Raw genomic sequence first — 20075 nt, 5'->3', positions numbered from 1 at the left:
AAAAGGGGAGGAAGGAGAAAAATTTGGCAACGATCCACCAGCATTCATGGGACAGGAACAGCTCAGCTCCTCAACATACAGCGTTAGCGCCCGAGGGTTGCTCCCGCGCAAAGGGCATGCAGAGAAATCATCAGAATAATTAAAAAATAATGAATATCCCCCGCCCGCCCGCCCCGCCCCCTGCCCCCAGCCAAACCAGCCCTCAGCGTGGTGGGGATGCCCTGGGGGACGTGGGGAGCGCCCGGCGTGGATGGCCGGGGGGCTGCGGGGCCGGGACCCCCGGGCGCGGGCCGTGGGAGGGGGTGCAGGGTGCGCCCCCGTGCTGGGCGCCCGGCGGAGCAGCCTGTGCCCCCTAAGAGACCCATTCTCTTAGTCTAAAGTGCTTTCGATGCTGCGTCAGTGCTGGCTGGATCGTCCTGAGCCCCCCGCCCCACCCCGCACCCCAGCTGCCCTCTGCCCCCCGAGCGGCGCCCCCAGCCCCTGCCCGCGCCCCGGGCTGGCGCTGCGGCGGGGCTGCTGGGGCGGGAGCAGCGGGCCGGGGGCTCGGGGGGCCCTGCGGGAGCCTCCCCAGGGCAGCCCCCGCTCCCCGCGCAGCAGCAGCAGCAGCAGCAGCAGCGCCCGGGGTCGGCTCGGGCCCACGGGCGGCGCTCCCGGGGCGGGCACCGCGCCGGGCTGCAGGGGAGAGAGGCTCTGCGCGTCCCCCCCCCCCCCTCACTCACCCCCCGGCGGCCCCCCGGTGCTGGGGACCCCCGCGGGAATTCAAAAATAAATAGCTCTCTCTATGTACAGGGGCTGGGGCAGGACAGAGCAAAGCGGAGCCCAAAGAACAACATCCACCACCAGCGACAGCAACACGCCACGAGCACAGCCGGGAGGGGGTTCGGGACCCCCCGTCCCCCCCAGCAGAGACGGGCCAAGGGGGGGGGCCGAGCCCCCCAGCGCCCTCGCCTGTGGCCGAGCGGCTGGGTCGGGTTTGGGGGTGTGGGTGGGGTTGGGGACTGGGGGTGGGTTTTCCCCCCTTTTTTTTTTCCTTTTTTTTTTTTTTTTTTTTGTGTGGTCTTCATAATTTTGGCTTTTTTTTTTTTTTTTTCTTTTTTCTTTTTTTTTTTTTTTTTTTTGTCTTTTTGTTTTCTGCAAACACAGGCACCGGAGGGGGGAGCGGGGCCGGGGTAGGGGGGACAGGCATGCGGACGCGTGCTCGGGGGGCCGCAGCTCCGGCTGCCATCGGCTCCCATCGCCGTCTCCATCGGGCTGGAACCAGGACAGCCACCGCCAGCTCTGCGGGGACAGCGCGGTGGGTGAGCCACGGCCGCGGCTGCCCGCGCCCCGGCCCCGAGCCCGGCTCACCTTCACTGCAGCGGGGCCACCGGGGCCCCCGAGCCGTGGAAGTGCACGTTCTGCCACTTGCCGTCGCGGCGGTGCCACACGCGCGTCTCCTCGGACTGGCTGGTGCGGGGCCGGCCCTGCCCGTCGATGTACTGCGTCAGGCGGATGTAGGCGATGCACGCCGCGTCCTCCCCGATAACGTGAACGTGCGGGTTCAGGATGGTCGTGTGGATCGGCTTGTTGTTCTTGGAGAGCACTGCGGGGCGGCCGGGACAGCGCGGCTGGCACCGGCACCGGCAGGGAACGGGGAACGGGCAGGGATGGGGACAGGGACGGGGGCAGTGCAAGCGGACAGATGGCCCAGCAAAGGAGGGCTGGGGACAGGCAAACAAGGTGACCAGGATGGGCAGGCAGTGGGCAAGAGACAGGGGACAGTGAAGGAGGCAGGACGGATCGGGCTGGGCTGGACAGGGCCTGGAGGGGCAGGGCAGGTGAGACAGGCAGGTGTCACGGGCAGGCAGGACGGGCAGGTGTCGCGGGCAGCTCGGGTACTCACAGTTCTCGAAATAGAAGCGGTGGAAGTCCATTCCCTCCACCAGGTTGCCCAGTGCCTCGGGCTCAAAGGAGGTGAGCCCCGGGTCGCAGATCTTCCTGCGGGCGGCAGGTGAGAGTTGCCCCGCCCGGCTCCACCCAGCTGGCCCCGCCCGGCCCCGCCCGGCCCCACCCAGCCGGTCCCGCCCCCGGCCCCGCCCGGCTCCACCCAGCCGGCCCCGCCCCACTCACGCGTAGGCCTCGAAGTCGCCGTTGTTGACGGCCTCGATGAGCTGCTCCGTGATCTTGATGATCTCCTGCTTGCGGGCTGGGGGCACGCCACTGTCACCGCCACGCCCCAGCCCCGGGGACACCGTCCGGGGCGGGGGGTGGACACGGGACATGAGGGGAGGCTTGGGGACAGACACAGGGACGGACAGACAGACCTTGGGGGCAGAAAAGCCTTGGGGACAGACAGACAGACCGTGGGGATGGACCTCGGGGACAGACAGACGGACCATGAGGGCAGACAAGACAGGCCACAGGGGCACACACAGGGACCTCGAGGACAGACACAGAAACTATGGGGACAGACAGACACCCCTTGGGGACAGATAGGGACCGCTGCGCTCCCAGGACCCCCACAGCTCTGCCACACCAGTATTCACAAGTCTCACTGCCAGCCCAGTGCCAGCCCTGCATGTCCCAGTGCCATCCCAGTGCCCTCCCAGCCTGCTCAAAGCATCCCAGTGCCTGCTCAGCCTGTCCCAGTAGTTCCAAGTGTCTCCCAGCACTGCTCCTTCAAGTCCCAGTACATCCCAGTGCCGTTCTGGCACATCCCAGAACAGCCAGTTCCACACTGGTGTTTCCCAGTGCCATCCCAGTGTGTCTCAGTGCCATTCCAGTGCATCCCAGTACCCTCCCAGTTCCATACAAGTGCATCCTGATACATCCCAGTGCAATCCTAGTGCATCCCAGAGCTGCTCGTGTGCTCTGATGCTTCCCAGTGCATCCCAGTGCCAGCCCAGTGCATTCCAATACACCCGAGTTCAATCCTGCTGCATTCCAGTGACAGCCCAGTACACTCCAGGGCATTCCAGTATCCCCCAGTCCCATCCCACTGTCACTCCAGTGTATCTCAATTAATCTTAGTACCATTCCACGGTATCCTGGTGCTCCCCAATCCATTCTTTTGTCACTCTAATGTACCCCAACCACCTCAGTGCCGCTCCACTACATCCCAGTGCATCTCAGTGTCACTCCTGTGCCCTCCTAGTGTATCCCAGTGCCACCTGTCCATTCCAACACCGCCCATTTCCATCCCAGTATGTCCCAGTACACTCCAGTTTCTGTCAGCAACTTCTCACCACATCTCAGTGCCAACGTTCTGTGTCTCACTTCTATTCCAGGGCATCCCAGTTCAGCCCAGTACAGCCTAGCTCTACCCAGATCACCTCCTGGTACCATCCCAGTATGTCCCAGTATCATTGCAATGCATCCTGGCGCCATCCCAGTGCCTTTTCAACTAAACCCAGCTGCCATTCCAGGGCCATTCCAGCGTGTCCCAGTCTATCCCATTTCCACCCAGCGCACCCCAATGCCTCCCAGTACCCTCCCAGTGCAGCCCAGCATGCTCCCAGTGTATCCTGGCGCCATCTCAATGAATCCTGGTGTCAGCCCAGATCAATTCCAGTGAGTTTGAACACTCCCAGTGCATCCCAAAACGTCCCAGTGCCATCCCAATGGATCCTGTTGCCATCCCAAACCCCACCCAGTGCATTCCAGTGCTGCCCCAGCACATCACAGTGCACCAACTGCAGCTTGGTGCCATGCCAGTCCACCCCAGTTCATCCCAGTGCAATTCCAGTGCAATCCAAGGCATCCTCTGCCAATGCATCCCAGCTCTATTCAATGCATTCCATCCAGCACGCTCCCAGTGCATCCTGGTGCCATCCCAGTGCATTCCAGTGCCATCCCAGTGCATCCCATCACCGTCCCAGTGTATCCCAGTGCCATTCCAGTGCATCCTGGTGCCATCCCAGCTCCGTCTCAATGACTTCAGTGCTGCTCCAGTGCATCCCAGTGAACCAACTGCATCCTGGTGCTATGCCAGTGCCATCCCAGTGCCATTCCAGTGCACCCACTGCATCTTAGTGCCATCCCAGCTCCACCCCAGTGCATTCTAGCACATTCCCAGTGCATCCCAATGCATCCTAGTGCCATCCTGGTGCATTCCACAGCTGTCCAGTACAGTGCCATCCTACAGTGCATCCTACAGGTCATCCCAGTACCATTCCAGTGCACCCCAATGCATACTGGTGCCATCTTAGCACCACCCCAGTGCATTCCAAGACCCTCCCAGTGCATCCCAGTGCCATTCCAGTGCAACCCAGTGCATCCTAGCACCACCCCGGCTCGCTCCCAGTGCATCCCAGTGCAGCCCAGCCGCCCCCACGCCCGTCACCTTTGGTGTCCTCGTCCTCGATGGTGGTGTTGGTGCTGTCGGAGGACTCCTGCTCGCGGGGCGGCGGCGGTGGGGGGGAGACACAAACAGGGGGTCAGAGCTGGCCCCGGGGGGCACGGGGAGGGGGGACGAGCCTGGGGGGCTCGGCAGGACCCCGGCGGGGCCGGACGGCGCGGGGGGACCCCGCTGCCCCCGCGCTCCTGGCACCCCCCCGGCCATGGCTGATGCGGGGGATGGAGGCGAGGGCGGGCAGCGGTACCTTGGCGCCGTCCCCGGGGTTATGGATTACGGTACTTTGAGGCTCCTACAGGAGAAGGGAGAGAGACAGGCGGGGTGGGGGAAGCAAGAGCCCGGAGGGGACAACGAGGGGGGACGACGGATTGAGCAGCACGTGGACAGGGGCGAGGAGAGAGACCCAGACCGGGTTTGGGAAGGGGATAGAGAGGGGGGAGAGAAGCAGAGAGTCATTAGTCCAGCAAAGCCAAATGGTTTAATTCACAGACATGGAGGGGGAAGAGAGGGGGGAAAGAGGTGGGCAGAGCCGGGGGAGAGACGCAGTGAGGCCAAAAGGATGGGCTGGGCTGGGGGGGCAGCTCCGTGCCCCTGTCCTGTATCCCAGTGCCCAGGGGCTCCACTCACCGTGCATCTCAGCGTCCTGGGCATCCCCGTGCCTGAACCCCAACCGTCCTGCTGCCCGCATCCCGAGCACTGCCCATGTCCTTGTGCATCCCTCAGCGGGCACCCAGACCCAGACTGCTGTGCCTGCATCCCAACCGTCCCTGTGTCTGCATCCTGAGCACCCCCATCCACAGCTTCCTGCTGCCCATCCCACCCTCAGTGTGTGGGGTGGGCACCCCTTTCTCCATATTCTGCACTCACTGACCAGCCAGGCACCCCTTCCCCAGTGCACAGCACTCTGTGCCAGCTGGGCATCACCCTGCCTGTATCCTGCCCTCATGGTCCCATGCCCTTGCTCTGCACCCCTTGTGCCATAAAGGTCACAACGGGCACACCTGCCCCCACACCCCGCACCTACCTTGCTGTTGGCACTGCCACAGCACCCCCAAATCCAGCACATGCTGCTCTAGACAGCCATGCCTTTACCCTACTGTGCCCGCTGGGCAGTTCCATGTCTGGATCCTGCACTTACCTCACCTGTGAGGTCACAGTCAGCAGCCCCATCCTTGTGACCTGCACCTGCCTTGCCACTGGCACTGCAGGGCGTCCCCACGCCCTGCCCTCCACCCACCTGTCCATCTGTGTCACCAGGCTGTGCCTTGTCCCCATTATGGGGCATCTGTGCCCATACCCTGCACCCACCTTGCTGTGCCCACGTCACAGGACACCCTCACGCCCTCGTCCTGCACCCACCTTGCTGTGCCCACGGCAGGAACATCTCTGTGTCCGTGTCCTGGACCTACCTTGTCCCTGCACGGGACACCTGCATGGGCGTGTCCTCAGCCATGCCGCTCTGCCCAGGGCCGAGGGGGACACGGGGCTGTCCCTTCACCCACCTGCTCTGTGCGGCGGGGTCCCCCTGCGCCCCCGTCCTGCACTCCCCTCTCCATGCTCGGGACCCCCCCTCCCCAGGAGCGGCCAATGGGATGGGATGGGATGGGCAGTGGGATGGATCCCATGGGACGGGGGATTTGGGGTGCCGGGCGGGGGGCACCTACCAGAGCGGTGGGCGGGAGGGTCCCCTTGGGGCTGGTGACGCCGGCGCTGCCTTTGGTGCTGTTGGTCTGGGGCTGCAGGGGACAGACGGGGGCTCAGTGCCATGGGGGAAGGAGCCCCCCGGGCCCCCCCAGCCCCTCGGGCCCCTCACCTTGACGCCGTCCGCCTTCTTGTTCAGTAAGCTCTTAGCTGCTGCGGGGGGAGACAGGGTCAGTGCCCCCCTGCACGAGGGGCACCGCAGGTCCCCGTGCCCAGAGCCCTCCCGGCCACCCCGCCTGACCCCACCCCGGGTGCTGGCAGCACCAACCCCCGTGCCACAGAGGGGAACACGCCAGCACGGTGCTGTCCCCAGCCTGGGGGAGGTCCCCATTTTAGAGGGGTGGTCCCCATGCAGGGAGGGGTGTCCCCATTCTAAGGGGGCTCCGTTTTGAGAAGTGTCCCCATGCTGGGGGTGTTCCCTTACAGGGGGGAGTCCCCATGCTGGGTGGGGTGTCCCCATCCTAGGGAATCCCCATTTTGGGGGTGTTCTCCATGCTGGGAGGGGTGTCCCCCACCTGGAGGAGTCCCCAGCCTCAGGAAGGTCCCCACCCAGGGAGGGGTTCCCCAACCTTGTGGGACCATTCTCATCCTGGGGGGTGTCCCCCTCCTAGTGGGAGGTTCCCAAACTCAGGGGGGATCCCCGAACTTGGGGGGCTGTCCCCACCCTGGGATGGATGTCCTCAACCTGTGGGGATCCCCATCCAGGCAGGGTGTCCCCATCCTGGAGGGAAGGGTCCCCAAACTCAGGGGGTCCCCACACTGGGGGGAGGAGGTGCCCCCAACCTGAGGGGGGTCCCCATCCTGGTGGCCCCCGCGTGGGGGGGCAGGGCTGGCTTACCTTGGAGAAATGCAGAGAGGAAAGCGAGAGAGAGGAGTGGGGAGGGGGACAAGAGAGAAACGGGGAGGGGGGAAAGGAGGAAAAGGGGAAAAACATAAAAAAAGAACATAAAAATGATGAGTTGAGTACAGGGGGCGGGGACAGCCGCCTGTGCCCCCCTGTCTCCCTGGAGGGGGACAAGGACGGGCACGGGTACGAGCATCTGTCACTGCTACCACGACCTCTGGCCAGAGGGGAACAGGAGTGACGGGGACGTGGTGGGGCACGAGTGCTTGTGGGGGTGTGTGGAGGGCAGGGGGCGTCACCTCGAGCATCCTCGTCATCCCTCCACACTGAGGGACCCCTCCCCTGGCTGGCAGCACAAGCTGGGGGGAGATGTGTGGCGACAAGCCCAGTGACAGCAGGGTGGCGCCCATCGGCACCAGAGGAGGGGGACATGACCCACACATCCCTCCCCTGGCCCTGTGTCCCCCAGGGGCCCTAGCAGGGTGTCCCCAAGGGTCCCGGTCCCTCCTCTGAAAGCAGGCGGGCGCTGAGAGGTGGGGGTTTAAACCAGAGCCGAATTGGGGGGCGGGAGGGGGGGACCCCTGGCAGGGGGGCCAGGGGCAGCCCTGGGTGAGGGGGTGGTTTAAGACCCGCCGAGTGTTTCACGGCACCACAAACACCGGCTGCAGCTCTCAGAAGCCGTGGGGAGGCACATGCATGGGGGGACGTGCGGGGGGGGGACATGCAAGGGGGGACATGCGGGGTGGGGACGCAGGGGGGGCACGGGGGGACACGGGACATGCAGCTTTTTGCCCCCCCCTTCATGCACCGTGTGCCCCCCCTGTGTGCATGGGGGGGTGGGAGCAGTGGGGAGGCTCAAAATCATCCCCAAAATCATCCCCAAAATCATCCCCAAAATCATCCCCCCACCCCAGCTCCCTGTGTTCACCCAGTGTGGACTGGGGATGGCACCCGTGCGCACCCGGGGATGGCACCACTGCGCACCTGGGGACGGCACCAGCGTGTCCCCTCCGGGCTGAGGCAGTCACAGCCCGCCTCGGGGGTGGGGGCCGTTCAGGGACCCCTCCCCGGGGCCGGGTGCGGGGGCAGCAGGGGGACAGCGGCGTCTCTCGGGGCCAGCAGGGAGGGAGCGGTTGCGGGGGCAGTGCCGGGGGGCCATGCATGCGCTCCGATTTCCGAGGAGGGCACCCGAAACCCGTTGGGGAGGTGGGAGGCAGGGAAGAGGACGGGCGGGAGAAGAGGGGGGCGACGTGGGGATGGAGGGTCCGGGGACACACAGAGACCAAGCGGGGCCGGGGGGCCGGGGGCCCTTTGCGGACGCGTCTACCTTGTTCCACCAGCCCCAGCGGGGCCCCGGCAGCGGCCGCCGACATGGTGGGAGGAGCGGTGGTCTGTCTGCCCACTGCCGGAGGGCCGGAGAGAGAGAGAGGGAGCGGAGCTCCTGTTAGGGGGCGGCGGGGCCGGCCGGGACCCCCGCCCTCCCCCCCCCCAGAGAGAGCTCTCGGGGCGCCCCTCACCCGGCCCCAGGCCTGGGGGGGGCTGCGGTGTCCGTGCCCCTGCCCGGGGGGACACGCGGGGACCACCGCGCTCTACCTGCTGCCGTGTGTGCGTGGGGCGGGGGGCGCCGCCGGCCCCACCGCGGCTACCACATGCCCCGTCCTCACCGATGGGGAAAAAATGGGTGGGGGGGTTAAGGAAGGGAGGGGAGAAAGAGAGAAAGACAGCGAGATAGAGAGAGGGGGGCACCGGCCCGGGGGGGGGGGCGTGGAGGGGGGACTGCGGCCCCCGGCCCCCCCCGGCCAGGGCGAGCCCCCCCTTACCTGAGAAGTTCCTGGTGGCCAGCATGGTGGTGAGGATGGCACCCTGCGGGGAGGGACAGCGTGAGCCGCAGAGGGGCTGGGGTGCCGTGGGGAGGGCGAGGGGCAGGGGGCAAACGGGCGATGGGATGGGGGGTGCAGGGTGGGGCCCACAGGACTGGGACTGCGACACATGATGGGAAGGGACTGTGCCCCATGGAAGGGCACAGGAAGGCCCTGAAGGGCGCTGGGGCAGGAAGATGCCGGGTTCTGCCACCGTACCAGGTGCTGCCACAGCAGGCAGGGCAGGGAAATGTCCCACGGCGGGCAGGGAGGGTCCCATAGCGGGCAGGGCAGGGGTCCCATAGTGGGCAGGGCAGGGGTCCCATAGCGGGCAGGGCAGGGGTCCCACAGTGGGTAGGGCAGGGAGGGTCCCATAGCGGGCAGGGCAGGGGTCCCATAGTGGGCAGGGCAGGGGTCCCATAGCGGGCAGGGCAGGGGTCCCACAGCGGGCAGGGCAGGGAGGGTCCCATAGCGGGCAGGGCAGGGGTCCCACAGCGGGCAGGGCAGGGGTCCCACAGTGGGTAGGGCAGGGAGGGTCCCACAGCGGGCAGGGAGGGTCCCATAGTGGGCAGGGCAGGGAGGGTCCCATAGCGGGCAGGGCAGGGGTCCCACAGCGGGCAGGGCAGGGGTCCCATAGCGGGCAGGGAGGGTCCCACAGTGGGTAGGACAGGGAGGGTCCCACAGCGGGCAGGGCAGGGGTCCCATAGCGGGCAGGGAGGGTCCCACAGTGGGTAGGACAGGGAGGGTCCCATAGCGGGCAGGGAGGGTCCCACAGTGGGCAGGGAGGGTCCCACAGTGGGCAGGGAGGGTCCCACAGCGGGCAGGGCAGGGAGGGTCCCATAGCGGGCAGGGCAGGGGTCCCACAGCGGGCAGGGCAGGGAGGGTCCCACAGGAGAGCCCCATGGAGATGAGAGGCAGGGTGGTGTCCCCAGCACTGCCCCCAGCCCACAGCTCCCCCGCAGCCCCCTCACCTTGAGCTTCCTCCGGGCGTTGAACTTTTTCAAGCACTCCACTGTCTCCTGCCTGTGCATCATGGAGGCCACGGTGGAGCGTTGCTGCGGGGACAGGGGGGTCAGCACCGGGTGCCAGGGGCAGCGCCATGGGGGTGCCAGGCCCGGGGGACCCCTGCACTTACGCAGACCCACGGGTGCTTGAGGGCCTCGTGGGCTGTGATGCGCTTGGCGGGGTTGATGGTCAGCATCTGGTTGATGAGGTTTTTGGCTTCGGGGGTGACCGTGTCCCACTCAGGCGAAGGGAACTGGGGGAGCACGGGGACACGGGGGGGACAGCTGAGGAGGGGCAGCCCCATGGCCCCCACATCCCCACACGTCCCCAGCCAGCACCAAAGACAAGCCCACAGCTGCAGATCAGCTGCAGCTCCCAGAAGGTTCCGGAATTAACGGGCCCTGGCACCGGGCACTTACGTCGTAGGCGCCAGCCTTGATCTGTTGGTAGAGTTTGTGCTGGTCCTCGTCCCAGAAGGGCGGGTAGCCCACCAGCAGGATGTACAGGATGACCCCTGGGCCGGGGAGACTGGGGTTAAGGGATGCAGGGACCCCAGACCACCCGGGCTCCCTCAAAGGTGTCCCCGTGACAAAGCAAGCATTCCACACGTGGGCTGTCCCTGTGCTGCCAGGATGGCACAGACAGTGTGGCACTGCCAGGCACATGGCATGGGATGGCCCCGGGATGGGGTCAGAGCTGGAACACGAACTGGCACCAGCACAGAAATGGGGTGGGGAAAAGGGCGATACTAGGATGGGCATGGGATAAGACTGGAATGGAGCCTGGAAAGTGCCAAATGGGAGTGGGATGGGATCAGAAAGGGACTGGGCAGTGATGGGGCAGGGATAGGATGGGATTGGGCAGGGACAGGCAGGGACTGGCTCTTACCACATGCCCAGATGTCCACGGGTTTGCCATAGGCCTCTTTGCGCAGCACCTCGGGGGACAGGTAGCCAGGTGTGCCTGCAAATCCTGGGACAGGGACAGAGAGAGCGTGAGGAGAGACAGATGAGCCACAAGGGGAGAGGACAAGGACAGGACACGGCACTGGGACGTGGGGCAGGGATGTGCTGGGCAGGGGTGGGCAGGGAGCAGGATGCAGAGGGCACAGGGCAGGGACAGGGTGGGTTTGGGATGGGGCTGGGGTGGGCTCGGGGCAGACACAGCAGGAACAGAGCAGGGACTCAGGGATGTGCAGGGACCCAGCAGACACAGCACAGGTGCCCAGAGCAGTGGGCAGGGGCTGTGGGGGACAGGGGGACACCAGCACTCACCAAACCAGGCCTGCTGATCCCCCTGCACCTCGATGGCGAGGCCAAAGTCTGCCAGCTTCACTGCTGCCCCTTTGCACTTGCTGGCCAGGAGCAGGTTCTCGGGCTGCACAGGGAGCACCAGCACGGGGCACAGACGGGGGGGACAGAGAGCAGGGATGCAGCAACCACAGAGGGACTTCACTGCTGCCCTTGCCCAGGTCCTGCCCTCGGCTGGCTCTGTGCTGTGGGGCTGCGGCCGTGGGTGCCCTCTGCCAATGGCGCCGCATGGCACAGCCCCACGGCCAGCTCAGGGTCCGCCTGCGTCTCACTGGCCTCAGCCCAGCATCCCCCCATGCCACCATCCCCGTGTGTCCCATTGTCCCCATGTCCCTCTGTGTCCCACCATCCCTGTGTGTCCCGCTGTCCCCCCGTGTCCCACCATCCCTGTGTGTCCCGCTGTCCCCCCGTGTCCCACCATCCCTGTGTGTCCCGCTGTCCCCCCGTGTCCCACCATCACCCTCCCGTGTCCTGCCCTGTCCCCCAGCCAAGCTCCAGCTGCTCCCCCCCCCATGCCCCCATCCATTTCCATCCCCACAGCTCACACTCCTCCTGGGGCAATGGCAGCTGGGGGCTGCAGTGAGACCCCCCAGCAGTGCAGAACTGTGACACAGCTGGGGGACACGTGTGCACCCCCAGGAAAGGTGGATGGGGATCCCCAAAGCTGAGGGGATCCCCAAAGCCCAGCAAGATCCCAGTGAGCCCCCAGAACCCGCCAGGCCAGGGCAGCCCCGGGTTGTGGGGACCCCAGGAACTGGGCAGGGGGATGGATGGGGGTGGGGGACACACTTACCTTGAGGTCCCTGTGGACCACCCCCATCTGGTGACAGTGCAGGACAGCCTCCAGGATCTGCTGGATGCAGTGGCTGCGTGCAAATGGGAGGGGGTCAGAGGCACGCTGCCCCCCACCTGCCTCACACCCTGCGCACCACCTGCACCCCCAAAGCAGCCCCTGTCCCTCTGCACCCGGGGGAACTGACAAAAACCAGCGGTGACCTTGGATTTGCGTGCATGAGAACCTCTCTGTACCCCTGCCAGGGGCTCAGCCCGGGGGCATCACCCCTGGGGGGTCACACAGAGGGGTTACCCTGGGGACAGCCCCACCTGGGGTGGCTCGGTGCCTAGGGGACACCTGTGGGGACGTCACAGCCTGAGGAGGGGTCATCCCTGAGCGTGTCATTCCTTCCTGGGGGCACATCCCTGTCTGGGAGTCATCCCTTGGGGTCACCCCTGGGGTGTCACTCCAAGGGGGTCACTGAGAGGGGTCACACCTGTGGGATCATCCCCTGGGGGTCACTGCCTGGGGTCACACCTGTGGGATCATCCCCTGGGGGTCACTGCCTGGGCTCACCCCTCGGCGCCCACCAGGTGAGCTCCACCCTGGGCACAGAGCCACGGGGGCCACCCCAGTGGTGTTTCTGTGCCCCCCCGTCCCCCACGGAAGCCCCCCGTCCCTGCTGCCGCCCAGACACGGGGGTCCCCCAGACAGGACTGACGGGGAGGGGGGAACAGGGGATGGGGCGGCGGATGGAGACGAGACAAGAAAGAAAGAGGGAAGGAGCGAGGGGATGAGAGCCTGAAATGGGGGTGAAGGGGGGCCCCGCTGGCTGGGGGAGCGGGGGCACCGGGGGTGCACCTCCCTGTGAGGGGGGGGCAAAAAAAGGGGGCTCAGGGAGAAAAAAGAGTGAGGAGAAAGGCCCAGAGCAGAGCGGGGTCCTGAGGAGCGGAGGGGGCCGGGGAGCGGGGGCAGCGCGGGCGGGGGCAGCGAGGGGGAAACGGCCCCCCCGGCCCCCCCCAGATACTGACCTGCGGCTCCCTCTGCTCAGGGGCAAAGTGATGGGTGGGAGGAACGCGGGCAAAGAGCTCATGGACACAGTGACTGCAAAACAGAACGGGGGGCGGGCGGGGCGGGAGGGGGCAGGGGAAGGGCAGGAGAGGGCAAAGGGGGCGGGAGGGGGCGGGATGGGGTGAGGGGGTGCAGGATGGAGGGGCACGGGTGGGAGACGGGGGCGGGATGGGGTCAGGATGAGGTAAAGGGGGTGGGAATGGGGGGCAGGTTGGCGGGGGGGATGAGGTAAAGGGGTGGGGGGCAAGAAGTGAGAGGCCGGGGTGTGGGGACAGGTTGGGGGCAGAGGGGTGGGAGAAAGAGGCAGGAGAGGGGCATGGGAGGATAGGAGGCATTTCGGGGGCAAGGACGGGTGTGGGAGGCAAAACAGAGGGCAAGGGCCAGGGGGGCAGCGAGCGGAGGGCAGCGGTGGGACGGACGGACACACAGATGGACACACGGACACGAACAGAGCCCGAGCAACGAGTGATGGGAGACGAGAGGGACAGAGGGATGGGGGGAATGGATGGAGGAGGTGAGGGGCACGAGGGGCACGGGGACGGGGGGGGGGGCGGAGATGGGGGGAACGAGAGAGGGGGAGAAACAAATGTTGTGAAAGCCCAGAGACCACGGGGGGGGCACACGGCGGCACACAGGGCACGGGGGCTGGCACGGCACCGAGGGGCCCGGGGCCCCCACCTGCCCCCAGCCCCCCCGGCACAGGGCACCAGCGCCGGGGCTCGGCGGCAGAGGGGGGAGCACGGGGCTGTGCAATACGGGGGTGCCCCAGCCGGGGGCCCCGCCCCACCCAGGCCCGGATGGAGGGGCTGCAGTAACAGAGGGGCCGCGGGGCTGCCCCCCCTGCCTGCCTGGCTGCGCTGCCCCATCCCTGCAGGGCACGGGGCACGGGCACGGTGCCCGGCGCTGCGCGGGGCCGAGCGCTCACCTGGCATCGGCCTCACTGTAGTACTCCCGCGCCACGATGTCCTCAAAGAGCTCGCCGCCCGTCACCCTGGAACACAGCCGAGCCCCACATGAGCCCGAGGGCCCCCGGCATCCCCCGAGCCCTCCCGGAGCTCCGGGAGCCTCCTGCCGCACTCACAGGTCAAAGACGAGGTAATGGAAGCCCTCCTCGGAGATGCTGTCGTGGAGCCGCACTGTGGGGACCAGATGGGGACAGGCTCAGCCTCAGGCGCCACCGAGCCCGGGTCCCCTCTCCCAGCCACTGCCGGCGTCCCTCGGGGTGTCCCCAGGGGTGCCACCCCCTGTCCCCGGTCACTCACCGATGTTGGAGTGCTTGAGCAGCCGGCAGATCCGCGCCTCGCGCTCCAGCTTCTGGTGATCTGGGGGGGCACAGGTCAGGGGGGCCCCTCCCCGGCCCTGCAGCCCCCTCACCTGCCCTGCACCCCCTCACCTGCCCTGCATCTCCTCACCTCCTTGGCCCTGCATGCCCTCACCTGCCCTGCACCCCTTCACCTGCCCTGCAGCCCCTCACCTGCCCTGCCCTGCACCCCCTCACCTCACCTGCCCTGCAGCCCCTCACCTGCCCTGCCCTGCAGCCCCCTCATGTCACCTGTCCCCAGCCCAGCCCCAGTGAGAGCAGCCCAAGATGCCCCTGAGGGAGCCACGTGGCTCTGTGGGTGTGCAGGTATGCACTGGGGGCAGGGCTGGGGGGGCGGCACCTGTGAGCTTGTGCACGCGTGCCTGGGTGCGCACGTGTGCACGTGTGTACAGGTATGGGTGGGGTGTGCATGTGGATACAGGCATGCACAAGCTGCAGGTGTGCACAGGTGTGCACATTCACGTGTGGGCTCGTGTGTGGGGCTGTGCATGCCGGTACACAGGTACGGATGGGAGGGCACATGTGCGCAAGCACCTGTGGCTGTACCTGTGTGTGCCTGTACCTGCGTGTGGGTGTGCAGGTGTGGTGGGTATCCCTACCCTGCAGTTGTGCACACACGTGAGTGTGCCTGCGTGTGGCTGTCCCTCTGTGCACCTCTGTGTGCAGCCAGACAGCTCCGTGGCTGTACCTGTGTGCACAGGTATACATGTGTGTGTGTGGCTGTACCGTGTGCATCACTGTACCTGTGTTTGTACGGGATGTGGAGTGTGCAGCTGTTCCCCCGTGCGGGGTGGTTCCTGCATGTGCAGGTGTGTGCACATCTGTGCAGCTGTGTGTGTGTGCAACTCTACATGTGTGTGCTTGCAACAGCCACTGTATGAGTGCACATGTGTACCTGTGTGTGCAGCTGCATTTCTGGGTGTGTCTGCATTCAAGGGCACACAGACATGCGCACAGATGTGCACACAGCTCACACACGTGTGTGTGTGCACTGCTCACACCTGTGCACACAGCTCCAGCCACAGACACATGTGTGTACACACAGAACACTCACACGCCCCCTGTGCCACTCTGTGCTGCCTCTTATCCAAATGCACACCCTAAACCTGCACACCCCCACACGCTGTCACACATCCCACACCTGCAAACACCTGCACACACCTGCACACCCCCACTGCCGAGCTGTGAGCACACCCCACCCCACAGGCACCCACTCTGCTCACAGCTGTGCACACACAGCAGTGCTCACCCTCGTGTGCAAGCACACACTCACACACTGTTGACATGTGCACCTGCCTGCACACCAAGCACACACACTCAGGTGTGTGTGTATCCCCACTGCTCATTGTGCAAACCCACCATCACACACACCTGTGCACACACACACTCAGGTACCCCCACTGCCCATGTGTGCACACCCACACCAAGCACACACACCTGTGCACACACTCAGGTACCCCCACTGCCCATGTGTGCACACCCACCATCACACACATCCCCATGTAGACACACCTGTGCACACACAGCTCACACCTGCACACACACAGGGCTCACACCTGTGCGTGCACACCCTCCTCCCCATCCACTTACACCTGCGTACCTGCAGGGCACCCATACCTTAGGGACAGGTGAGGTTCTGAGGGGCCTCGGGGGAGGCAGCAGGGGGATAACGGGGATGGACAGGGCCAGACCCCACCCCAGAGCATTTACCCCTCCCTCCCACCAGCACCACTGGGGTCACAGCTGTCACACCTGCCATGGGCACCACAGGTAGCCCGGCTGTCGTGGCGCCAGGGGTATCAGAGGTGTCACAGGTGCCATGGCCACCAGGGGTATCAGATGTTACAGGTGTCACAGGTGCCGGGGGGCCGTCCCAGGCACCTGGCCTGTCTGGGAGTCCCCCGGGGTGGCAGAGGTGTCACAGGTGCCATGGCCACCAGGGGTATCAGAGATGTTACAGGTGCCATAGCCACCAGGGGTACCAGGGGTGTCACAGGTGCCATGGCCACCAGGGGTGTCAGGGGTATCACAGGTGCCATGGCCACCAGGGGTATCAGATGTTACAGGTGCCATGGCCACCAGGGGTACCAGGGGTGTCACAGGTGCCATGGGGCCGTCCCAGGCGCCAGGGGTATCAGGGGTGTCACAGGTGCCATGGCCACCAGGGGTATCAGATGTTACAGGTGCCATGGCCACCAGGGGTATCAGAGGTACCATAGCCACCAGGGGTACCAGGGGTGTCACAGGTGTCACAGGTGCCATGGGGCCGTCCCAGGTGCCAGGGGTATCAGGGGTATCAGAGGTCCCATGGCCACCAGGGGTATCAGATGTTAGAGGTGTCACAGGTGCCGTGGGGCCGTCCCAGGCACCTGGCCTGTCTGGGAGTGCCCCGGGGTGGCAGAGGGGTGCTGGCAGCGCCAGGCTCCCGGGGTCCTACCTCTGGCAGAGAGCTTTTTGGTGTTGATGATCTTGGCAGCGTACTCATGGCCAGTGCAGAGCTTGACGCAGCGCCGGACGACCGAGAAGGCTCCCCTGGGGAGGGCCAGGCTCAGCGCGGCCCCGAGCGCCGGGGGGCGTGGGGGCGGCCCTGCCGTGACTCAGCACGGGGGGCGAGCCCCGGCCCGGGGGTGAGGGGAGGGCCCTGGCACACGGGGCCCTGGCACACGGGGCCCTGCCGGGGGGGCGCCGGGGGTGGCTTTGGGGATGGGGGGGGGGGGCTGGGTGCCACGGAGCATCGCGGGAGGGGGGGTCGCAGGAAGGATCCAGCACCGGCAGCTCGTTGCCATGGGAACAGCGGGTGGCCCGGATGGCAGCGGTGGCCGTGGTGGCGGCGATGGTGAGGATGGCAGTGGCGGTGACAGCGGTGACAGCGGTGGTGCTGGCAGGGGGCACAGCACCCAGCTCTGAGTATGGGGAGCTGGCAGCCACCAGCTGTCCCCCCCAGGGACAGGGACAGGGATGGGAAAAGCAGGGTCGTGCCCGTGCCAGGCAGAAGCACCGGCAGCCCCTTCAGGTGCCATCAGCTCCTGTCCCCTTTCCAGGACCCGTGTCCCTGCACGTCCCCTGCCTGTCCCTTGCTGGGGGGGCCAAGGCAGCCCCAGGGCACGCAGAGGAGATTCCCGGGAAGGATGGGGACATGGCTGGGGCCAGCACCACCCCAGGCCTGCCACGGAGAGGGAGCCGTGTGGGACGTGTGCCCTGGGAGGGGAGCAGGGCCTGGCTGTCCTCTGCCACCGCCCCATGTCCCCATGTCCCCAGGCACCACGGGCCCCATGCTGGCCAAAACAGGGGGATGCTCTCACCGCCAGGGGAAAAGTGGGGGCTCCCAGGGCCCTGACCCTCCCTTCCCCACGTGGCCCCCAGGACAGGCGACACGGTGGGTGCCAGTCCCTGAGGGGGGGCACGCTGTCCTGGCCCGAGCCGTGCCTCAGTTTCCCCCCGGCGAGAGCAATACCCCCCCCCCCCCCCCCGGTGATGGGGGGACACATGCGCCATGGCTGGCAGGCTACACCGAGAGATGGGAAGGGGGAAACAGGACCACGTTGCCATGGCAACCAGGATGGGCTGGATTTTGGGCAGACCGAGAGAACAGCCCCCGATTGGCACCATGTTCCCCCTGCTGGCACCCCCAAAGGGACTACAGCCACCCCTGCAAAACGTTCCCCCATCTAGGGAGGGGGTGCAACCCCTCACAAAGGGTCAGACCCTCTCCCCGCTCCCCTCGTTTTACCCCCAGCCGATCCCTGCCGGTGGATGGGGGGGAAAACTGCATCCCCATGGCCCTGGGGGCAAATGAACCCCCCAAAAGAGCTCCTCTCCAGCTCCCCACAACACCCACCCGAGGGGGGCACGATGGGGGCACAGCCGGGGGGCCTGGAGGGATTCAGGGCAGCAGAGGGGCCCTGGGAGTCTTTGAGGCCCGGGGGGCCCAGGAGGGCTGGAGTCTGTAAGGACCCGAAGGGGGAGTGGATTTGGGGAGTTATATAAGGCCCAAAAGGGTCTAATAGGGGATGGGGGGAATAGGGTCTAAACGGACCAGGGGGGAGAGGGATGGGGGGGGCAGGGGGGGGTCTGTGGAGATTGGGGAGGGCCTGTGGAAATGGAGGGGCTGGAGGGATGGGGAAATCCATCAAGATGAGGGGCAAAGGGGTCCTGAAAAGGGAGGAGATCTAAAAGGAGCAGATGCCTATAAATACTCAAGGATGGAAAATTGGGGGGGGGGCGCAAATGGGGGCTGTAAGGACTCAGGAGGGGGGACTGAGGAGGGTGGAGGATTTGGTAGGGACCGAGGGGGCTATAAGGACTGGAGGGGGTGGGGGTTTGGGGGGGATCTGGAGAGATGGGGATCTATAAGGACCAGGGAGGGGGGGTCTGAAGGATGGGGGGGCTCAGTGAGAATGGAGGCAAAGGGGCTTTAAGGACGGAGGGGTCTGCAGGAGGCAGGGGCAGGATTAGCAGCGCTGGGGGAATCTGTGAAAATGATGGGGGTTGAGGAGGAATTGGGGGTCTGTGAGGATGGAGCGTCCATGGGGTCAAGGGCAGCTCTAAGGACTGAGTGGGGGTCTCCAGGGACAGGAGACTGGGGACTGCAGGGGATCGGGAGGGATGGAGGAGGGTTCTGGGGTGACCGGGGCCGGGGGATGAGGACAGACAGGGGAGCCTAAAGGTGAGGGTCCATAAGGATGGGCAGCAAGGGGGCTGCAGGGACCGGGGAGGCTACGGGGAGGGGGGCCCAGAGGAGCTGAGGGGTCCGGGCAGCCGGGGAGGGCTGGAAGGCCCCAGGAGGGGGCGGTATAAGGGGTGGGGGCCGTTGGGGGGGGCAGGGCCAATACCGGGGGGAGGGCAGTACCGGGGGGGGGGGGGGAGCTGGGCAGGGCCGGTCCCGGGGGGGTGGGCTGGGGGGGGCCGGTCCCGGGGGGGGCGGGGGGGGCCAGTCCCGGGTGTCCCATCCCGGGGGGGGAGGAGGGGGGGGGGGGATGCGTCACGTCTGCACCGAGCGGCTCCCGGAGCCCCGGGCAGCGCCCCCCGCCCCCGCCGCGCCCCGGGGCCGGGGCCGGGGCCGGGGCCGCCGCCCTTACTTGCCGATCTCCTCGTAGAGCTGGTACTCGTCGGTGAAGCGGGTGCAGGGCACGGTGGTGGCCATGCTGCCGCCGCGGCGCGCCGCAATGAGCCGCCCCGGCACCGGCTCCGCTCGGCTCCGGCTCCGCCCGGCGCGGGGGGGGCGGGGGGAGGCGCCGGCCGGGGGAGGCTCCAGCCCGGGACAGCCCCCGCCGCCCCCCGCCCCGCCCGGGATCCCCCAGCCCCCTCCCGGGCACCCCCGCCGCGGAGCTGCCCCCGCACGCCGGGGGATCCCCCCGCTCGCCGCGAGCGCCCCGCAACCGGACCCCCGAGCCGGGACCCCCTTATCCCAAACTGCCCCCGGCAGAGGGAGACCAAGCCCCCACCCCTAAAGGCTCCGCACCCAGACGGCCCTTCCCGGGAGTCCCCCCATAAATAACCCTGTGTCCAGGCTCCCTCCGACGGATCCCCCCAAGGACCCCAAATCCACACTCCCCGCAACAGGACGCAGACCCAGACCTCCCCCCAAAGGAATCCCAACCCGCAGCTCCTCCGGATCCCACATTCTCCCCCTAAACAGCCCCAGTATCCAGATAACCCGCTCAAAGACCCCCCCCCCCCCCATCCACGCCCTGCCTTCTCCCCCCGCGGGGAATCCCCCCCTGTTCCCCCCAACACCAAGCGCCCTCCTCCCGCACCACTGTCACCCCAAACAACCCTGCCAGGCTCCAACGCCTCCCCGAGCACAGCACCCGGCAGGGGTCGGGGCGGGACAGAATCGCCCCGTGCTTCCCCCAA

At 66.6% G+C, this 20075-nt stretch overlaps 1 protein-coding gene across 4 annotated transcripts; it reads right to left on the bottom strand.

The window, feature by feature from the left end:
• Positions 1 to 1066: 1066 nt before the first annotated feature.
• CAMK2B (calcium/calmodulin dependent protein kinase II beta) lies at positions 1067 to 19423 on the bottom strand. Of its 4 annotated transcripts, XM_059490690.1 has the most exons (21): positions 19298 to 19423; positions 16657 to 16751; positions 14161 to 14220; positions 13980 to 14034; positions 13824 to 13889; positions 11846 to 11918; positions 11017 to 11119; positions 10631 to 10714; positions 10162 to 10256; positions 9873 to 9995; positions 9709 to 9792; positions 8699 to 8741; positions 8206 to 8280; positions 6147 to 6184; positions 5998 to 6069; positions 4581 to 4625; positions 4322 to 4370; positions 2110 to 2185; positions 1883 to 1977; positions 1348 to 1582; positions 1067 to 1278 (listed from the first exon to the last, which is right to left on the bottom strand). In XM_059490690.1, exons 1-20 carry the CDS (start codon positions 19360 to 19362, stop codon positions 1350 to 1352), a joined length of 1629 nt encoding a protein of 542 aa, XP_059346673.1. In that variant the 5' UTR covers positions 19363 to 19423; the 3' UTR covers positions 1067 to 1278; positions 1348 to 1349. The 4 variants fall into 4 exon arrangements, with proteins under 4 accessions (XP_059346673.1, XP_059346674.1, XP_059346675.1 ...); XM_059490691.1 differs by lacking the exon at positions 4581 to 4625; XM_059490692.1 differs by lacking the exon at positions 8206 to 8280 and having other exon boundaries at positions 6147 to 6187.
• Between the last annotated feature and the right edge of the window lie 652 nt (positions 19424 to 20075).

This window comes from Ammospiza nelsoni, chromosome 30 (assembly GCF_027579445.1).
Source record: "Ammospiza nelsoni isolate bAmmNel1 chromosome 30, bAmmNel1.pri, whole genome shotgun sequence".
Taxonomy (NCBI): domain Eukaryota; kingdom Metazoa; phylum Chordata; class Aves; order Passeriformes; family Passerellidae; genus Ammospiza; species Ammospiza nelsoni.
The sequence above is the reverse complement of the archived record's forward strand: the minus strand, read 5'-3'. Positions and strand labels throughout refer to the sequence as shown.

Bases quoted from the DNA above. Each gene is read 5' to 3' on its own strand.
- CAMK2B (XM_059490690.1), bottom strand. From the start codon at position 19,362: ATGGCCACCACCGTGCCCTGCACCCGCTTCACCGACGAGTACCAGCTC. The intron at 10,257-10,630 runs GTAAGAGCCAGT...TCCCCGGCCCAG, and splicing joins CGTGGACATCTGGGCATGTG to GGGTCATCCTGTACATCCTG. The intron at 4,371-4,580 runs GTACCGCTGCCC...CCCCGCGAGCAG, and splicing joins ACCCCGGGGACGGCGCCAAG to GAGTCCTCCGACAGCACCAA.